Below are 19,958 nucleotides of genomic sequence, written 5' to 3'. Positions count from 1 at the left end.
ATCGTTCCCCAGCCCCATTTTTTTGCGCCAAGTATACAAATCGCAGCGTTTCCTCAGCGTTGCCGCGGTTATGTTTATGTTGCACGTTCCCTCCCTTAATTATCAAGCCCACGCCGATCGCCGCGCTTCCTGCACGCCCAGAAGGCAAACAGCTGCAATCAGCTTCGTTTTTTATTAACCCCCTTCCTCCCCTCAAGCCGCTCCCCGCCGCCAGCCGCTCGCTGCCGGCACAGCGCCGGCTCCCGGAGGAACACCGGCACCCGCCGCCACCCCCGGGTCCCAGGGCACCAGGAGACCCCGCCCCCCGTCTCCCTCTCCCTCCCCAACGGCCGCTCTCCTCCGTTGGCCGCCGCCCTGAGGCGCGGGGAGCCGCAGCCGCCACACTGCCCGCCCGCCCCCCCCGTCCCGTCCCCTCCGCCGCCCGCCGCGCACGCCCTGACGTCACCGCCCCCCCTCCCCTCAGCACGCCGCGCAGCCTCCTCGCGCCGGCCGTGCCGCGGGCGCTGATTGGCCGCCGCCTTCCCGCTTCCTCCTGGCCGCCCGAGAGCCCGCCATTTTGAAAAGCTCGCCGCCGCCGCCGCCTCCCCGCGGGCCCCCGGCAGCGGGACCGGCCCCGGGGCTGCAGCCGGAGCTGAGGTGGGTCCGCGCCGCCGCTCCCGACGGGGGGGGGGGCCCTCTGGCGCTGAGGGGGAGCGAACCGAGGTTCCCGTCCCGCTGCGGAGCCGCCCCGTCAGCCGGCCTGCCGCCGGGCCGCGCTGCCCGCCGCAGGGCTCCTCAGGCGCCGTGTGTCGTCGTCGCCGCCGCCTTCCCCGCGCCTCACGCTGAGGGGGCACAAAGTTCTCGGCTTCCTTCAGCGCCCCCTGCCTGCGTGGGAAGGGGAGGGAAAGGCAGCCTGTGCCGGGCTGCTTGCTTGCTCTCCCCTGTGGGCGAGGGGTTTTCGCAGAGCACCGCCCTGAGTGCCCCCAAAGAGACGTCTTTTCTCCTGGTGGTTTAACAAAGAGGATTAAACTTGCATTTTCCTCTCGCTAATAAAACTCATGGTCTTACTGCCACCTGCGAACTTCCGTCCGTGTGTCTATTTTAGTTGTTCATTGAGTTTGACCTCTTGCAGGTATACCGGCTTTAATTTTACAAAAATAAAACGATTAACGTGATATTTTCCCGCAAGACCTCAAACAACTGATGGTGTATTGTGTTCCAGAAGCGTAAACAGTGAATGATTTTGAAAGTTAAAGTCTTGTAAACTGAAGAGGTAGGGCTAGCTTCCTTTGTTAGGTAGGCGTTCCCTGTCACGAGGGAAATGGCACTCACCGGATTGAGATATTAAACTTAAGCCACTTGAAGTGCTAGGAAAAGACTCCTCTTAAATATGTTAAGTGTGACACGTTTATTAGTTTCTGTTGTAGACTTGCAGGTTAAAAACAAAAAGCATCTTTGAGCCCTAAGTTGTCTCATACCTATTTGAATTCTGAAAGCAGCGTTTGCTTTTCCAAATCGCTCATAACTTTTTTCTCGCTTTTCCCATTTCCTATGTAAATGCCCAGCTTGTTGAATTTATCAGGGAACTTGTATGTGTAGTTAACTATGATCAGAAATAACTGATAACGTGGTGCACTAAAATTGTGACGTCTTAAAACTTTACTGTTCTTCCTAGTACAGCGCCACTTGCTTTGAGTGGGTGTTTCTGAAAATTTCACCAAGCACGCTTGCAGACGCGTGTGTGGAAAGAACTGATAAACTTTTAAACTTCTTAACCAGGCTAGTTGCAGGATGGATGACAACTTCTGAAACTTATTCCGTTGTGTATCTGCAGAGTGGTCTCGTTTGTGTCTTAAAGTATGTAACCAGTCACAATAGAAGCACTATGACATTAATTGTATTGTACTTTAAAAAAAAAAAAAAAAAGCAATAGTGTAATTTTTTTATGGTTTTCCTGGGTTTTTTTTTTACAGAAACATACACCATGTCTTCTGTTGCTTCATCCAAAGAAGATACAATGTCGTCTGAGAAAGCGGACGAGAAACAACCTGAAGCTGAAAACAAAGCTGAGGAAAGTGATGAAGATGAAGAGGAGGAAGAAGAGGAGGAAGAAGAAAAGGGTACTTGTTTTTTCCACTGAATAATTTGTCTTTTAAAAATGCTAAGCTTATTGAATGCAGTCGTCTGTGTTCTCAGCTAATTTTACAAGAAATATTAGAAGATTCTACAGTGCATCTTTCTCTCAGATCATAAATAATCTCCCAGTAGACTAAAACAGACAAACCTAGAAGCAACAACACTGATGTTCCTCAAGCAAGAATGAAGGAATTGCTGGCATCTTGGATTCACACACTAGTGTGTTTTTTTTGTTGCTGGAAAAACTTTTAGGTGATTACAAGGTGCAGCATCCTGTATCAAATTATTCACGTACAAAAGAAAATACATATCCAAGAAAGAATCCTTTTTCTGCCAGTAACGCTTTGAAGTGATCTATGTTTGCAAAAGAAAGAAACTTGGAAACACCTGTGAAATAGCTTTGGAATAATACAGACATCTTTGTTTGCCTAACTGCTGTGGATTATTTTATTTGGTACCAAAGCTTAGTTATAGTGGTGGGGTAATTCCATGTGACTGATTTTACTAGTAAAAATTGTGGTGTCAGAGGGACAAGCAAGGCAGGATTTGTGTCGCAGCGTGTAATTGTAGAGGGTAGTCAAGGAATACAAGCTGTGATGAAGGAACTACCATGTAATAATGTTGGTGTGAAATCCCTAGGCAACTATTTTGCAAATGAAAGCATACGTGTAAGCAGAGCTGCAGTATTGCATAGTGAAGACTGAGTCAGTGGTGGTCTTAGGTTCTTAAAGGAGCAGAGCTTTGTCTTCAGGAAAGGTAGCAGAAAAATTGTGCTGTTTGGGGAAAAACAGAGTAATTAGAATTAAGTTTTTACAAATAGCTCTTTCTTGTACATGCCAGAGTATGTTTTGCTATGTTGTCAGCAGATAATTGTCCAGTTTCGATTATGTACATACACATTGTGAAGCTGCTTTTTGATATTAAGGCTAGAACAGCACTATCTGCTAAAAACAGTGTGACAAGTTTATTTGAGGTTGAGTGTTTTACTATGAAATGTTTAGGTTTGTGAAGCCTTGGGGCTTTTGTCCTGGTGTGGTACTGTTAAAGTAGTGATATGCAATGTATAGATAAAACAATCTAAACATATTCATAGAATCATAGAATGGTTTGGGTTGAAAAGGGCATTAAAGATCATCTAGTTCCAACACCCCTGCAGTGGGCAGGGACACTTTCCAATAGAAGGACTAATCAGTACCAGAATTATTGCGAATAATATCCTTGTAGTAGTGGTGACACTAGTTTTGTGCTCTGCAGAGTGTTAGCACAGCACAGCTGTGTGTGGATTAGTACAGTCCCACTGTCCTTGTGGGAGCGATCTGTCTTTTCTGTTGATATGATACTACTGTGTAGCTCCCCTGTGCCGCAAGTGGGAAGAGGAAGAGGCTGCAGGCAAGTTGGATTCCCCTTTTGCCCATCTGGTAGCGTTGTTCTCCCACAAAGAGCTAGAGTGGAACTGTGCCTGTGGGAGCTAGGGGTGGCAGAGGGAGACTGCAAAAGAAATAACAGCTCTATACCTTAGAAAGGTGATGAAAGGACAGAAGGCTGGGATTCTGAAAATGCATGGTGTTGTCATCTCCATCATGAGGTGCAGTTCTCTTTAGGAAATGTCTAGCCTTCTCATTGAGGTTAGGTTGGATGTAGGGTTGTAGTTAAGAACTAGAGACTCTGATACACAGCTCTACAGAACCCCCTTGGCCTTTTAGCCAAAGGTTTGAAAGTGTAATAGTACTTGGTTATATCATTATCTTTTTTTTTTTTGGTTTGCCATTGCAGTGATTCAGAGTTGTATTGCCTATCACTGCAGTGGAGTGTGGTCATGTCATGAAAAACACTCTGTTTAAGGAAACTGTATTTTGCAGAAAAGAGCCTCATCGTTGAAGGAAAAAGGGAGAAGAAGAAGGTAGACCGGTTGACCATGCAAGTATCCTCATTACAAAAAGAACCTTTTACAATTACACCAGGTAAGTTTGACCTCTCACATAAGAATTGTGAGTATTGGGAGTTATGACGGAACCTCTCAAATGATAAAATTGTTAATTTGTTGTAGATAAGACCTAATCTAACAATCATGGTATGTTTTAGAATAGTAAGGCTATTATAGTTATATGAAAACTACCTTTCATTCTGTAATGTCCTGTTAAACCTTGGGAGTTATGTAGTATTTAAACTTAACCTTGAATAGGTTCTTCAGTATCTAGCCACCACTAAAAATTACAGGAGCATCTAGAATAAAAAGAAATGCCAAGTCTGTGAACCCTGGTATAGGTGGTATCAAGTAGGAAAGAGAAAAAATATCACTATCATGGTGCCTAATTGATAGGAAAAGCCCTGCCTAATGTTTGACTTATCATGCATGTCTGATACTGTGCTGAAATAACTCTTCGCTTTTTTAAAGAATTATAGCTGTTTGAAGTTGTAAACACGTAGGTAAATATAAATGTGATGAATCACACAACTGATTTTAACTGTTTCAGGAAAAGGACAAAAACTTTGCGAAATTGAAAGGATACAATTCTTTTTGAGTAAAAAGAAGACAGATGAACTTCGGAACCTGCACAAACTCCTCTACAACAGGCCAGGCACTGTAAGAACTTAATATCAATCTTGTATATTTATTAGTTCTCATGCATTGTGAAAAGGTTTGTAGTAAAGTTTTTTGCGTTTGCACACGTGGATCTACTTCTTTAGTGTCATTTGTTACAAACTACTTAGAAAATTAATATTAAAGGAATAGTTAATCAAGCCCACAATTTTTCTAACTTCCATAAACTAGTCTCTAAAAATCCTGTGGAAAGGTATACTGAATTGTAAGCCTGTTTGAACAGAGATATTTTTTTTCCCTTCCTTGGGTGCAGGGGAGTGGTTACTTTACTAGGATGAGTTGGAAATAATTTGAGTCACATGGTAAAACTGCTGATATGCAGGTCATAGTCAAAGTGTTCCATGTATAGTTACTTTGTTCAACATAGCTTTTTCTTAGTACTTCAGTTTCTTTTGTTTGATACCTGTGTTAGTGGTTTTTGCTACATTGTTACCTATGTAGTCATTTTCTCCTCTAATATGCACAAAACAATAGAAAGTAAGCACACATTAATATATAAAGTCTTCATAGTCATTTTTTCATTTATCTAAAATAAGATTCAACAAAAATATTAGTTAAAAATTGATATGCTTGCATTTATATCTGAAAATGAAACCTAAGCAAATCATAACAGCAAATCTTTTTTGGAGTCTTTTATGTACCATTGATCTTGCCTTAAATTTCAGAGTAAGTATGACCCATTTTTTTCCTAAAAGGCATGAAGTGGACATAGGGAAATTAAGGCAGATTAAACTTTACCATTTCAATACACTTACCGTATTTGTAGGAATTTATTTTTAAGCTGCTCTTATATTTTGGAAACTTAAATAGCTAGCACAGAAATCAAGAACTGCGTAGTACAAGCGCATGCTAATTATAGTGTCTCAGACCACTGCTGAAAATGCAATGCTTGTTTAAATGGCAAAGCAAAGATCCATTATCTCAAGTATTCAGAAGAAAGAACGATATATATTCATTAAAAACCATTTCTGTGAATTATGGTATTTATTCAGTGTGGCAATAAACAAAACAAGAAAACTTCTAGCTCAATGCATACGGAGGTTTGCAAACATTTGAATTGTTCTGCAGTAGAATTTAATTTTGGTTTGAAAGGTGGAATGACAGAACCAGGTAACTTTCTGATTTAACTACCTGTATAGTGGAAGTTTTGAAACTGTATCCATTTATCCTTCTTGATACCAGTAGCGCTTTTATACCTTCTTCCAGTGGTGGTACTGGGATACCATGACCTCAGAGTCCCTCTCTCCCACTTTAACTCGCAGGTCTGAGGCATGACTCATTGAAGGGACTATAAAGTTTGTTGTTTTGCGACAAGCTACGAAGAAACTAACAACTCCATTATAGTATTTTATTGCTTACTAAATCAATTGTTAATATATAATGTAATCCACGAACAGACACATGACTCTTAGCAGTTTCACAATTATGTGCAAAATGATATAAATTGATATTTAACACTCTTAAATCTCACTAGCTAGACACAACTGCAATTGAAATACAGCTCTCCTTGTTCCCCCACACACAACTTGGATGCAATTTCACCGCACTTTGCTCTGCCCTCTCCCTTACAGTCTTATGGGCATTGAGTTGGAGAACCCAACCAATTGCTTAAAGAGGATTGCTCTAGAGTCCCAGTGGTGTGAGTCCTTAGGTCACCCTCGCTACTTTCTGTAGGTGTCCACATTCCTGCTGCCCAAAGCACAGTGTTCCTGATGCAGTCACCCGAGCAATCTCTGCCTTGTACACTACTGATACGGTTCTCTAGGTACAAGTGGCCCTGCAAGGTTCTGCTCTCCAACAGGTCACCTAACCACCCCTTCAGTTGTCTGGTTCATTCTGATTACACACGGCTTATGTGTAACAAACCTATTTAAGGCAAATTGGTTTGCTTAACCTCAGTTGCTCTATCTACTTCATGCCACTGAAGTACAAATACTTTCCTTAGCTTATACACAGACAGTCCACATAACAAAGCAGGATTTTTCATGCTGTTTTTGAGCTTACACAGCGTCCTGCTGCCTTAGTTGCTTGGTTACAAATCATTGCCCTTGATGTATTCTTAGAACAATCTTCTGATTTCCTGCAAAGTTTTAGTACACCTGCAGGATGTTTTGCTTGTGGATATCAAGTAGTATCATCTGTTAAAGTGACTGAGATAGAATTTTGTCACGTCACAGTGTATCTCTTCCACCTATTAATCATCACCTGTTTATCATGGAAAGTTTCTCTCTTAAATAACTGTACCTGTTCTGTTTCTACACTCATTTTTCAGTAACACCTGTGTTCTAACCTAAAATGTGATAGACGCGAATTAGGTCACAACCTTGTGTTGGAAGCTTATGTTGTAACACAAAGTATGCCCCATCGCTCATTGACCACAGTCAGTATTTTACAGACAATTTAATACTGTTTTTATTGCCTTCAAGTATAGTTACATTTATAAGAATATTCCTAGTCCTAGAAAAACTCTCAAATATGTTGACAATTTACTGTATTTCCATTAATTCGTAATTCTTGTGAAAGCAATGCCTCTGACCTAAAAGATCAGAGAATATATTTATTTACTTCAAAATATATTCCATTTGAATATATATCAGTACAGTTTCATCCAAAGCTATAATCAGAACTGTAGGGAGCTCAGAAAGATCTTTAAGGTCAGGAAGATCAGGTGTTGTTTTGTATGCACATTCTGTATGTGCTCTGGAAAGTGATTAACATTTTCAATAAAACATAACGGTATCATCTGTGTGTTTTCTTAAGGTGCTGGGCAAAGATAATTTTCTTGGGAAAAGGAGCTTAGCTTTGGTAAAATTGGAAACTAATGGAGAAACACCAGAAACAAAATTTGTAAGCCTGTTGAAAGTGAGTTCAGATTATTCTTGATAATGTTAAAAAATGTCAGAAGATTTGGGGATTCTTTTAAACTGCTTTTTTGTTTAGAGGAGATGGAGAAAAATCAAGGCACTTAATATATTTTAGGATCTAGATGGGAGCGTTTTCCAACCGTAAGGGCTATTGCAGTGAAAGTTCAGTCCTGTTCAGACTGCAGGTTTAATGGTCAACCTTGTAAATTGGGTGGTATGTAAATGTGAAAATTGGTCATGCTACCAAAGAGGTTCAAGTGTACAAGCACGATCCTATGTAAGACTAAAATAGCAAATAAAGCAAATCTGCTCTAGTAGGTCATATAGTAAAAGCCAAATTCACTATGCTGTAGCAAAATATATGGTATAAATCATGTGACAGGCTTCCAATGATCATAGTTGTGCAAACATGTAAATAATAATGCAGTACATTCTAAACAAGCTCGAAATGGCAGGTGATTTTACCAGGTAAGTTATTAAAATGAACTAAATTACCAGGGCCACTGGAACTTAATTGTTGTAGTTATCAGTCATAGGCTGTCATGAGGCAAATGAAAGCATAAACTGTATAAATGTGGTTTTTTTTGAAAGCGGATAAGGTTTCATCAACAGAAAGCTAAATGCTAGAACAGATTTTTCTTGTATGAAAAGTTAACAAACATAATTGGATGACATCTTTTAAGGTACCCCTAAAGGAAAGTAATCTGTGTGTTCTGTTCTAGGTTGCTTCCCTAAAGAAGAACGTGGGTCAGTTCAGTGGGTTTCCATTTGAAAAAGGAAGTGACCAATACAAGAAAAAGGAGGAAATGTTAAAAAAGTAACGATCTCTATTGCTACTTAATATAGTCTGACTCTTGCTCTACATTCTTTTTATTTTCAAAATTTTACTTCACAAAGTTTATGTTGCTCTCCATTCATGGTGCAAACTTTCACCCCTTTCATCCCTCTATGTCTCAAAGCCTTTCTTCTTCAAAATCTAAACCATTTCTGCTCGTTGTATATTAAAAGTACTATTCCTAGAATAGTATATAAAAGTATTATTCCTAGAACTGTTGTCAAATAAATATAGTGATTTGTAGCAACTAACATAACAAATAGGTGTTTTTTTGTTTTCTTTGTTTTTTAACTGTTTCCACTGCAAAAACACCTTCTATTGTAAAAACACAACTTTTTCTCACATAAGCACCTTCTCTATCAGCAGAAGTGGCTGCAGCTTGGTTGTTACGGACTAAAAGGGTTTACAAATGTAAGCCAGTATAGCTAGTCATAACAAATGGAAGAATTTCAGGTTGCAGACATAAGCCAGGCAGCAGCTTCCAGCAGTCAAATGTTGATCTATCATTTATGAAGTGATACTGAATCCTTTTTTTTTCCTCTTACTCCTCCCTCCAGATTTAGAAATGCGATGTTGAAAAGTATCTGTGAAGTTCTTGATTTGGAGAGATCAGGAGTTAATAGTGAACTGGTAACCAGGATCTTAAACTTCTTGATGCACCCAAAATCTTCAGGCAAGGTGAGGTGCAGTTTACTATGCTTGTTTTTATAGCTCTATTTTAGTGAAAAATGCAGCTGTCTCCATTCTTGAAAGTGAGTAGTACTACTGCTGCAGACATCCTTAATGGGACCTGCTCTAGCTTGCTATGGGTCTTAAGGGTGAGAACTTTGATAGAAAATGCTTACATGTAAGAGCACTTGTTATATGCTGTTAGCACTCAAAAGCATGTGTGAAGCTTATTAGGAACATCCATATCTAAATGCCATAAGTAGCTTCTGCTTTGTGGGTGAGTGGGACAGAATGCACATAACACATAATCAGGAAAGAAAAAAAAAGTGTCAGAGCAAAGAAATAAAACGTGAAAACACAGGAAAATAAACAGTCAGATGTAGCTGGGCACACCACAAGTTGACAAGTGTGTGTAATCACACTCAAAATGGAATTTATTGCAGGGCTGGGAATATTTGCTTTATCTAGTATATTCTAATACACTGCATTCAGCTGCCAAGACTACTAAACTATTAGTAATTTTCTTCAACCCTCAGTTTTCAATCTAAAATTGGTACTTAACTAGTGAGAGTATTGCTCAGGAAATTAAATCTATTCCCAGAAAACACTAGTAACTAATACGAACAAATCAGCATATTGCCTTAGGCACACAGGTACCGAGTGACAACAAAATGCAGTGTTGTATGACCTGAAAAGTTGTCATCTAATTTGTTGCTAGAAGAAAAAGTTTGCCTTTGTGGGTAATGTAAAAGACTCCTTCTAAATTGTTATTCCTTGTTTGTTGTCTTCCCTAGTCTTTGACAGTGGAAGATGTGTTCCGTTATGGGAGTAAAAGGGATGCTTAGCTTATAAGTGAACTTAAGTTTCATTTTACTCTGATTTATCGCTGTACTATGAATTTCTGCTTATGGTATAGGAGTAGCATGTACAATTGGTCTGTTTTTTGTTATGACAACTTAAAGACCTCCGTACTTACTATTCTTTCACATGATTTGAAGGTATTTATATGTTTCAAAACTCACTTTTGCATTCCTACTTGAATAACACAATCCCTGTCTCTCAGCCATTGCCAAAGTCCAAAAAAACACCAAGCAAAGGTGGTAAAAAGGAGCGCAGTAGCACTGGAACAACAAGAAAAGCAAAACGCACCAAGTGTCCAGAGATCTTGTCAGATGAATCTAGCAGTGAGGAAGATGAAAAGAAAGAAAAGGATGACTCTTCGGAAGAAAAGGAAAGTGAAGAGGAGGTAATGAGGATTTTTGTTGTTGTTTTTCAACATAGGGCTAAAAATATTTGTCTGCGGTTTGTCACTGTGGTTGTTATCAATTGGTAATTCTTGGAACACACAAGGTTGGGAGGTAAGTGATGTTTTACTGAATGAATGGCTTGAAAGCGAAACATGGAAAAGGGAACACATCTTCAATTTATAAGGGATTGTCATGATTTCTTTGTGCATTAAATTTAGAGAATCGATAAGGCAAAAGTTCTGATTTTTCTATGTATATACACACCTTACAAACCATTTGCTGTATGTCATTTAGGAGCAGTCAGGGTTTCAAGTGCAATTGATTCTTGTATCATTTTGTGAAGACTTTATTAATGTGATTTTCATTTAAAAGAAAAAAATCCCAGGATTGCTTGACTGTGTGTGTCTGTGTTTGTGTGTGTAGGGTTTGATTGGTTATCTAGGAGTTAACTTTGAACTCAGTAGATGTCCCTAACCTACTCAGCTGCATTGTTTCCAGACCACATTTCCTCTGGATTTTGTCATAATTTCTCTTTTAAGAGTTCTGTGTCTTGGATCACAAAGCAAAAGGGAGCAACATAGTAAGCAGCCTTACAGAGATCCCTGCAGTCTCCAGACTGTTCTCACCTCACTATTTGCAGTTCTTCTGTATTTTCTTTGAAATTTATTTCAGTTTTCCATAGTAGGAGAGAAGTGAAATGAACTTTATTGTTAAATTCAAAATACCTTTCTATGTGCATTCCCTTTTAGTCCAATACTTACAGAATAGACACACGGAGAGCCAGTGTAAGTGTACAGATGCCACTGATTCGTCCTTATGCCTGAAGTGTGGTATAAAGAAATGAGAAGGACCTACAGGCTCCATCTTATGCTGTATTTTGATTTAGACAGTACTGCCTTTTTAGCTGTAATCAAAGGCCTGAAACAAGCAGCAATTAGTTAACTAGTGTCAAAGAAAATTCTTTATGTAAGCTACAGAGCCTTTGACTGTAAAGTGTGACCGTTACTTACTTGGGTTGCATTCCCTCTACTGTATTGCAAGTGTAACACTAAGTAAATAGCCTGAGTTGCAGAAAATAGTAACAAAAGTCTTTGGTTAGAAAGCTGATGTATATAACTTCAACAGTTGATGCAAACACTGTCATTTTGACAGGTGCTCATTTTAACTTTAAAAACTGTTCAAGGAAATTCCTCACATCTCCATAAAACAAACTTAATTTCTGAATTTCTTCCCCCAGAAATAGTGAGTCAAAGGAGGGCTGAAATGCTATAAGTTAATTTTATATTTGTTCATCTCTTCAGCAGTACAATCTTCCTGCTGTGAGGAAAGGAACGTGGCTTTCAGAGCCAGGAGTCTGCTTTTAGAAACTTTTTCAAGAACTCGAGTATTTAAGGAAAAAAAAGTAAACCCTATTGATCTAACTGGGTCTTCTTTGTCTTCTTTCAAAAGGTAGGAGTTAGATGTCTGCCAGGCAATAGCTGAGTGCACTGAAGTCTTTGGAAAATGAAGCTGACTTGCATGAAACAAAAGCTTAATTACTACAAAAACACTATTGTGTCAGATTAGTTTGAATATAGGAAATGGTGAAGTAGTAAATGTGTACCTTTGTACAACTTTGAGATAACAGCATTTTAAAAAATGCTAGGTTTATGATGCTCCTTAACATAGGAAGGAGGATGCAGGTAACATATCTGCTTTGTAACCCCATTTCTGTTGGAATCTTGGGCATGGAGTGGCTGGAATAGAGTTAAGAGCCTCTCTTGATTGCAGTTTTGTTTTTTTATTTTAAATCTTAGTTACCTGGAAGCAGAAAATGTCTGAAATACTTCTGTGTGCTGAGGGAGCATAATTTTGTAAAAGCTTAAATGTGAGTGCTGGTTTTAACCTTTGACTTTGTAGCTAGTGATAGAACTTGAGCAGAAACTCAAAAGTTAATGGGGTGATTATTGAGTGTATTTCCTGAATTTCAACAACGAAGGTCTGAATTCTTTACTTAACACTGTTGCGTAGTTGTATAGTTGCAAGTGCGATTGTAAGTGAGCAAGCCAATATAAATAAATATATTCTGGTTTATTGAATACTAGTTTCACAGGTTGTACCAGGTACTAATGGGAAAAGTGGTTAAAAGTTGGATGAACTAATCTTAATTTTTTTAGGTGTGATAGTTTGCTCAGTTGACTACACTGCCATTTAAAATTTTAGTTACTTATGAATTTAGTAACTTCAGTTGATTTGTTTTGTTTCATGATGTTCCTTCTCTTTACTCCTGCTCAAAGTTTTGTATTTGTTTCTGTGAGGAAAGTTTTCAGCCTTGTCAGAAGTACTATGTAAAGATTTTGTGTGTTAAGCACACATTTTGTGCCAAAAATGCAATGCACTGATAGATGTATTCATACACAGAGACACTGTATGTATTAATGTTCCCAATTTCCCCTGTTGGTAGTAACTTAATGCGGTAACTTTTTGAGTTTACTAGTCACAATAACTGGTCAAATTAAGTATTAGCTCATGTAGTTCTTCTCAACTAGTGCAAAAAGAATTAGTTGCATGTAGTCCCAGGGAGCTGTAGGATCTAGAAATTAATTGATCACAATGTGCTATGTTTTCTGTGTGTGTTTAAGAAATTTTATAAGCTAGTTATAATTAACTATAACTTTGAGCAACCTGATCTAGAGGAAAGTGTCCCTGCCTATGTCAGAGGGGTTGGAACTAGATATGTTTTTTTAATTTCTTCCACCCCAAACCATTCTATGCTAACTAATTACAAATGGTACATTATAGCACAACTAAATTACTAGTATCAAAAAGTTCTAGCTGTTTGAGTCTGCGTAGAGGGACAATGTGAAATTGAAAAGAATATGAACATATTCCTTCTATGGTGTAGGGGTAGAAATTGCTAGTAAAATCTAGTAATACAATCTGTTTATTTAGTTTGTATCAATAATGGAAACCATCCCTTCTGTTGAAAAGGGGAATGGATTGTTGAGGTAGAAACCGTGATTTTAATCTTCCATTTTTCTTCTTTATAGCCCCCTAGAAAAGCATCCAAAAGAGAAAAATCTAAAAAGATGACTTCCAAACCCAAGAAAGCTGTGAAGGGTGCTAATGTCAAGAAGGCTGATAGCAGCACTACTAAAAAGAATCAGAACAGTTCTAGAAAAGGTAAATGCTTTAAATCTGTCCTCCTACATCGTCTTGTAGCTTAACAAGGATGTTTATTAGAAGGCAGATTTCTTCACCTAATTGTGAAGGAAAGTGGAATTTGATTAATAATGGACTTGCTGCTTGATATGTCTTTCCTTGAAATGGTAATATTTTTAAAATGTTCTGTTTTGGGTATACCTTTATATAACTTACCTGTGTGCATATACATTTTACTTTCCTAATCATTGGAAGTATCAGCCTAGTTCTGTCTTCTGCTGGAAGAATATCAGTGAAATTCCGTTAGTGCCTCTATAGGGGCTTTACATGAATCTTATAGTTGATGCGGTAGTATATATCCCACTGCGTATGTCTCTTACTCAGCAGCCCAATGTGTTTTTGGTAACATAGATAAGGGTTGTATGTGCATCCTGTTGCTCTTAGTTTTCTCATATCTGACAATATACGTAGAAGATATACATTCAGTATACCATGTAGAGGTTCCAGCAGTGCTATTAGGGACAGACTGGTTTCTTTCTAAGCAACTTGGCAGAAAAGGACCCGAGTTAGGGGCAAATGGTTCTCCCAGGCACTGAGCTGAACCCTAGTGAGCAGTGTGCCCCTGTGACAAGGAAAGCCGACAACACTCTGGGCTGGTTCAGTAAGTGTGTAGCCAGCATTATTGCAATTAATTAATGCCCCATGTTGAGCACTTGTCAGCCTGCCCTGGGAGTGCTGTGCCCAGTTTTGGGCTCCCTTGTACGAGGCGGGTGCGGACAGCCTGGATTGGAGGGCCAGCAAGGTGACGGGGCTGGAGCACACGGTGTAGGGGGATGCTGAGCAATCTGGGCTCCTTCGGCCTTCAGAAGAGCTGGGTCAATGGGGACCGTGCTGCAGCCTGCGACTGCCGAGTGGGAGAGGAGAGGAAAGGCAGGGCCAGGCTCTGCTTGGAGGTGTGCGGTGAGAGGATGGGAGGTGCAGACACGAGCTGCTGTCAGGGAAATTGCAGTTGTATGTTGGGAGAAGCAAAGCTTCATTGTGAGGGTGTTCCCCCAGAAGAGGGGCCCTGAGCAGTTGTGGCATGCCCTTTGTTGGAGGTGTTCAGGCAGGAAGCCAAGCAACCCACTCCACTGTCCCTGTTCTGAGAAGCAGCTTAAACCAGATCATCTCCAGAGGTCCCCCCCAGCCGTAAATTCCCTGACCTTCTATGAGTAAACAGCCATGCCTCTGTCCCAGATGTACTGTGTTACTAGTCCAGCATATATCCGTATGCTGCAGACAGTTCATTTAATGCCAGCACCAGTATATGTATGCTACAGAACACACAGCAATTCAAACCGCCCTGTTTGTCAGTGTGTTGACAGTAGCAACTCCCAGTTATAGAGCTATGCTAAACTTCTTTCGTAGCCTAATTTCTCAGCAGTTATGTAGCCTGTACTGAATACAGTTTTTGTTTGTCTGCTGGCAGTAATAATGTGATCGGCTCTGTGTTTGTGTACATTTCATTTTGCCATCACAAATATATATTTATGTTATATATGTGCTTTACATAGTTGTATGTTACATAAAGTAAGCATCATTTCTTCTTTATTCCTACTCCATTTCTGTTTTGAGTGTATGTTCACCCTACAAAAATCAAAATGTTAAGTACATATTTCTGAATGCTCATTCTGTAGATTTATTGGCATCTGCTCTGATGATCTGTGCCTCCTCTCGGAGTCGCGGAATTGAGTGGAAGTTAGAGTCACTCAGTCTCAGTTTTTTTGTTTCTGGAACAGATTGTAGGAGTGTTATCTGTATGTCCTGTCCTTTCACATAACTTCCTCTGATTCTCTTCATTTGTTGGCATGGTTTTTTCTGATGGCATGTTTAGTATTAGAACGTTACAAAATTACAAGACGCTAATGGGCAGCACTGCTGGGGAAAAATAAATTGAAACTACTTTTTAAAGCAGATAAGTACTGTTAGGTACATAATGCCTCAATTTAGAATTGCTATAATTGGCTTTTTTCTAGTTTGATAGATGAGTATAATCGGTCCCGTACTTTCTAGAGTACATACTGATTTGTAAACTGATAGTTCATGGACAGTGATGCAGAGTCCTAAATAAAGGTAATATTGCCAGCATTAGCTTTGTTTATAAAGCAATGGTCTGGCAAGATATCGATTTTGAGGGAGACCATCTGCATCAGTTGTTTGGGAAAAGTTCTGGTGGCTTCTGTTTCGGCAGAAGAAGGCAGGCAAATTTAAAATCTTTTATTACAATTAAAATCTTTTATTACAATTTATTCTTCATATTTAGAAAGTGAGTCTGAGGATAGTTCAGATGATGAACCTTTAATTAAAAAGCTGAAGAAACCACCCACAGATGAAGAACTAAAGGAAACTGTCAAGAAATTGCTGGCCAATGCAAACTTGGAGGAGGTCACAATGAAACAAATTTGCAAGGAGGTAAGCAAATGATTTTGCAATCTTTTTTTCTTTTAGATAGTGAGTTGTCTATAAACAAACTTTTGTCATCTTGTTTTTATCAATTGTGGCTTGCACTCTGCATAATTTTTCTGAAACAGTGCTTTTGCATTGATTTATTTACTTACCAACGGCTACGGCAAGGAGATCCTTAAGGTATGCAGCACTGATGCTCCACACAAGAATGGAAATCTCTAAATCAAAATGAGCTATGTGGAAAGTAGCGGTATTACCTCCAAAACTGCTGTGTACAAAAGTGCAAGTGTTAGAGCTGTTGAGATAGTGCAGCAGTTTTCTACCGTCAAAAGGGGAGGGCTGTGTCCTGCTCTGTGCACATTTCTCCTGCTCACCTTGCTCTTCTTCATGTATTCTCTTTGAGTCCATTCAGTGCTAACCTACCACCAAAAGATGACTAGTTCTCAGCTGAGTTAGTGAATTCGGTGGGTTCGGCAAAGGAGTCATTAAGCTGCAGAACAGGAGCCAGGAAGGAACGTGGATAGAAAAGGGAAGCGACTACCATACAGACAATGCTGTTACTTTGGCACTTTCTGCAGTCAGTTAACTCACGTTTGTTTTCTTGATACTTCCCCAAAGTTATCTTGAGAAAATTAAACTAGCAGTTAATCTTAGGAGAAAATTGTACGTTTGTATTCTGTACAAAAGTCTGTTCATGTTTATAGTTGTTCTAGAATGTCTGAAACCTTGTGTAGTGGAATAAAGCATTCTGCGTTGATTGTCAGTATTGGCATCTAGTTTTTTGTTTGTGTGGTATCCCTCCACACCCTAATCTTGGTGGTTAACCAAAGAGTAGTTGTAGTATAGCACTTAAATATGTTGACTCTTATGTTAGTGACTTTGAGGATCACAATTTCACTTTTTTACCAAAAAAAATAAAAACCTTTGGGTTTTGTTTTTTTCCTACTATTATTTTAGCTTCCCACCCTAATGCAGAGGACATCTGTCTACTTAGATAGCATGTAAGACAAAAACTGGAGAATTCTTAATTTTCCTGACATGGCAAGATAGGCACTCCCATTTGTTTATCTGTTGTGTTGATAGTAACAATTTAGTTGGTGACCAAACATAAAAAATACATGCATTTAAATTCTGTGATCAAAATTAGAACAGGAAAATCACTTCCCATAACTAATAGAGGGAATTTTGACAGTTGTGCTACTGTCAAGTACAACACCAATTTTTGCCCTAATTTCATTTAAGCTTCTTCTATTCATACAACATATTGAATGAAAGTAACTTGAGGTTGTATTTTTTTATTCTTTTTTTTTTAGGTGTATGAAAACTATCCTAGTTATGATTTGTCTGACAGAAAAGACTTCATTAAAAAAACAGTCAAAGAGGTAAAGACCTTATTGTTTAGAAAACTTTCTATAGTTTTTTGCAGTCTGTTAAAAATTGGCATGGCATCCTTTTACACTGGTTTTAATAGCCTCCTGTATAGTATTGGAGGCCCTAAATTTCAGTGTTCTGATAAACGTGAATAGTTCTGGTGGGAAAGGGGGGGGGTCCTGTATTCCTCTTCCTAAAATAACTGGTCCAGACCTTTTTTGTTAGCATTTCACTACTACTTTATGAGTTTCTTTGATAAGCAGAACTAAAACTAAAGTTACAGTATTTTTTGATGACTTCTGACTCTCTGAAAGCTATGTATTTTCTTTTAATTGCAGCCTTGGCTGCAGGTTGCCCCACAAGTCATGCACTGCCCATATACATTCATAGATAACAGCACAGGAGATTGTATAAGCTCTGCAGATTGGAAAGCTTTGGCAGTAAGAGAAAGAAAAAAAGGATAAAGATAAATAGGTTTTCTTTGTGTGCGCCCTTCTTCATGTGCTTATGAGAGATCAGTTATGATGCTGCCTTTGAGTTTTTCTTTTTCATGTGGTTTTATCTGCAGATGTTGAAATGATTTATGGCTGTCTAGAACATAGCTGTACCTGTGTGCTGTGCATACATATGTACATGTCGCTATCACCAAAGGCATAAATAAGAGCAATCTGTCTGATGCAGGGATGTTCTTGTTTTTTTTTGTGATAGCAAAAGTAGAGTATTTTCTTGATAGTCTGATGCTGAAGGAGAGGCTATTTGTAATTGCATTTAGACAAAGGAGAAAACTAATACACTTCTCATTTCAGTTGATTTCATGATCTGGTTTGACTGTGGGAAATTGAAGATTCCTGATTTTATGTTCCCATGGATTTGAAGATCTGATAGGCACCAGCAAAAGGAATGTGTCTTACCCTTGTATTCAGTCAGAGTTGATTCTGCTGATCTAATGCTAAGAGTGTTGATGTAAATCATGTTGTGTATCTTTTTTTTTTAACTCAACATGCATTTGATGCAGTTTTTAGTTGAACATACTTAAGTTTTGTGCATGGCAATAAGTGTTCCCTTTTTATAGTTTTTGTACATTTTGAATTGCTTTGTATAATTAGATTCATTAGAACCATCATAGTTTAGTCTGCCTTACTAGCTTGTAGAAGATTTTAAAATGAAGATGAAAGCTGTTTATCTGTGGATATACATGCAGAGACTGGAATATTGCAGTATTGGTTATTAAAGAATATTTTGAATACATATCCATTCTGAAAATAACAAGAGTTAGTCACATGTTAATGTCTTTTATATTCTGATACATTCTACAGATACAGAGTTATTCTAAATCTGGATTACTGTCTTGCATGTGTAGGCACTGAGACAACTGTTAAAGCATGGTAATTGGCATATAGATGTTATTTTTGTACTTTTAAAAGGCTTTCTGTTGTGTATATAAAGTTATTTCAGATTTCTTTTGTGCAAATCAGTTTTTTAATCTTGTTATCTTGGAGGATTTATGACATGAAATGTCATTGTTCAGCAGTGAGGCTGTGATGAAAAGTGGGATGCAGAAGTTTTGTGCAACTACGAGCTGAGGTTTTACAGTGTTTTTTCCCATCTTACCTTGTACAGAAATGAAACTGTAGTTTTATACTTAAGCTTTTCAGCATTTAACTTTGTACAAAGACTACAGGTACATTTGTTTCAATGGCTTGACATATTAAATAAAATCCCTCTAAAAGCTATAGGGAAATTTTCAAATTTCACTTTGTACAAAATCTTTTATTTTAGTGTCTTGATTTAATGGCCTAATGTCTCAGAAGTGTGTGTCCAGGATGTGCAGCTGGGAGGCTTGAGAGCTTTGGAAGCCCGCAGTGGGGCTTCTGAATCAGGCATTGCTAAGTGTGTGGTTAAGCTCTGTTCTGTGTGTGAAAGCTCTTCGGAACCTGAGCCTTGGTGCCTCAACATGCGCAATGGTACTTTTAAGTCTGCAGTCTTGAACTTTGGCCCACAGCTTTTTGGATCAAAGTGAACTCTTTGCATAAGTTTCTGTTCTTTAGGTTTCTGATCTCCATACACCATGTTGTTAATATGGAAAGTCCTACACTTAAAATTATGAACTACTAACAGACGCCAAACCGTTAACGCCACGAGCAAAGAATCCCTCTGACTACAGTATTTCTGGAAAGACAAAGCATATTTTTGAATTTTATTGTTGTACAGTTGGGAAATAAGGGTTCATAAGTGATCTAAATTCTGAAAATGTTCAGCCAGTTAGATTGTTAATTGTCATACACTTTGAATTTCTTTGCATATAATCATTTATAAGAAGGCTGAATGTAACGGGGGTTTTTTGTATTCAATAAACGTCTTTCACAAAAATGTAAATCAATTTTGATGATACAACATTTACTTAAATGTATAGTAAAAAAAATTACACAGAAACAAGGTTGTTGTCTCTATCTCATTTGGTAGAAATACTCAAGCCTGGTTCAGCAGGCTTCTCTACTTTAAAGATATTTTTCCTGAAGTGCATGTCCTTGCAGCAAGTTATGATTTTATATCTTCTGTGATTTATTTTTTCCCTCTGAAATATTTTAGCATAAAGAAAACTTTGTAAATTTTAATTAAAAATACCAGAAGTTTCCACTTCCACTAGAAGTCCTGCCTAAAAGTGGTAA

General features: G+C 38.7%; 1 protein-coding gene across 3 annotated transcripts; it reads left to right on the top strand.

Moving 5' to 3' along the window:
• The first annotated feature begins 477 nt into the window (after positions 1-477).
• Positions 478-19,722, top strand: DEK (DEK proto-oncogene). Of its 3 annotated transcripts, XM_083824055.1 has the most exons (12): positions 478-636; positions 1,953-2,099; positions 3,975-4,076; positions 4,590-4,699; positions 7,478-7,579; positions 8,304-8,398; positions 8,974-9,094; positions 10,149-10,331; positions 13,362-13,494; positions 15,776-15,924; positions 17,232-17,300; positions 18,096-19,722. In XM_083824055.1, the coding sequence occupies exons 2-12, from the start codon at positions 1,964-1,966 to the stop codon at positions 18,105-18,107; spliced, it is 1,212 nt and encodes a 403-aa protein (XP_083680181.1). In that variant the 5' UTR covers positions 478-636; positions 1,953-1,963; the 3' UTR covers positions 18,108-19,722. The 3 variants fall into 3 exon arrangements, 2 of the variants coding, with proteins under 2 accessions (XP_083680181.1, XP_083680182.1); XM_083824056.1 differs by lacking the exon at positions 7,478-7,579 and having other exon boundaries at positions 479-636; XR_014579671.1 differs by lacking the exons at positions 15,776-15,924; positions 17,232-17,300; positions 18,096-19,722 and adding an exon at positions 11,634-11,781.
• The last annotated feature ends 236 nt before the right edge of the window (positions 19,723-19,958 follow it).

The sequence above is a fragment of the Anser anser genome, assembly GCF_964211835.1.
Source record: "Anser anser genome assembly, chromosome: 2".
Taxonomy (NCBI): domain Eukaryota; kingdom Metazoa; phylum Chordata; class Aves; order Anseriformes; family Anatidae; genus Anser; species Anser anser.
This window is presented reverse-complemented; position numbering and strand designations above follow the sequence as displayed.

Bases quoted from the DNA above. Each gene is read 5' to 3' on its own strand.
- DEK (XM_083824055.1), top strand. From the start codon at position 1,964: ATGTCTTCTGTTGCTTCATCCAAAGAAGATACAATGTCGTCTGAGAAA. The intron at 4,077-4,589 runs GTAAGTTTGACC...TAACTGTTTCAG, and splicing joins ACCTTTTACAATTACACCAG to GAAAAGGACAAAAACTTTGC. The intron at 8,399-8,973 runs GTAACGATCTCT...TCCTCCCTCCAG, and splicing joins AAGGAGGAAATGTTAAAAAA to ATTTAGAAATGCGATGTTGA.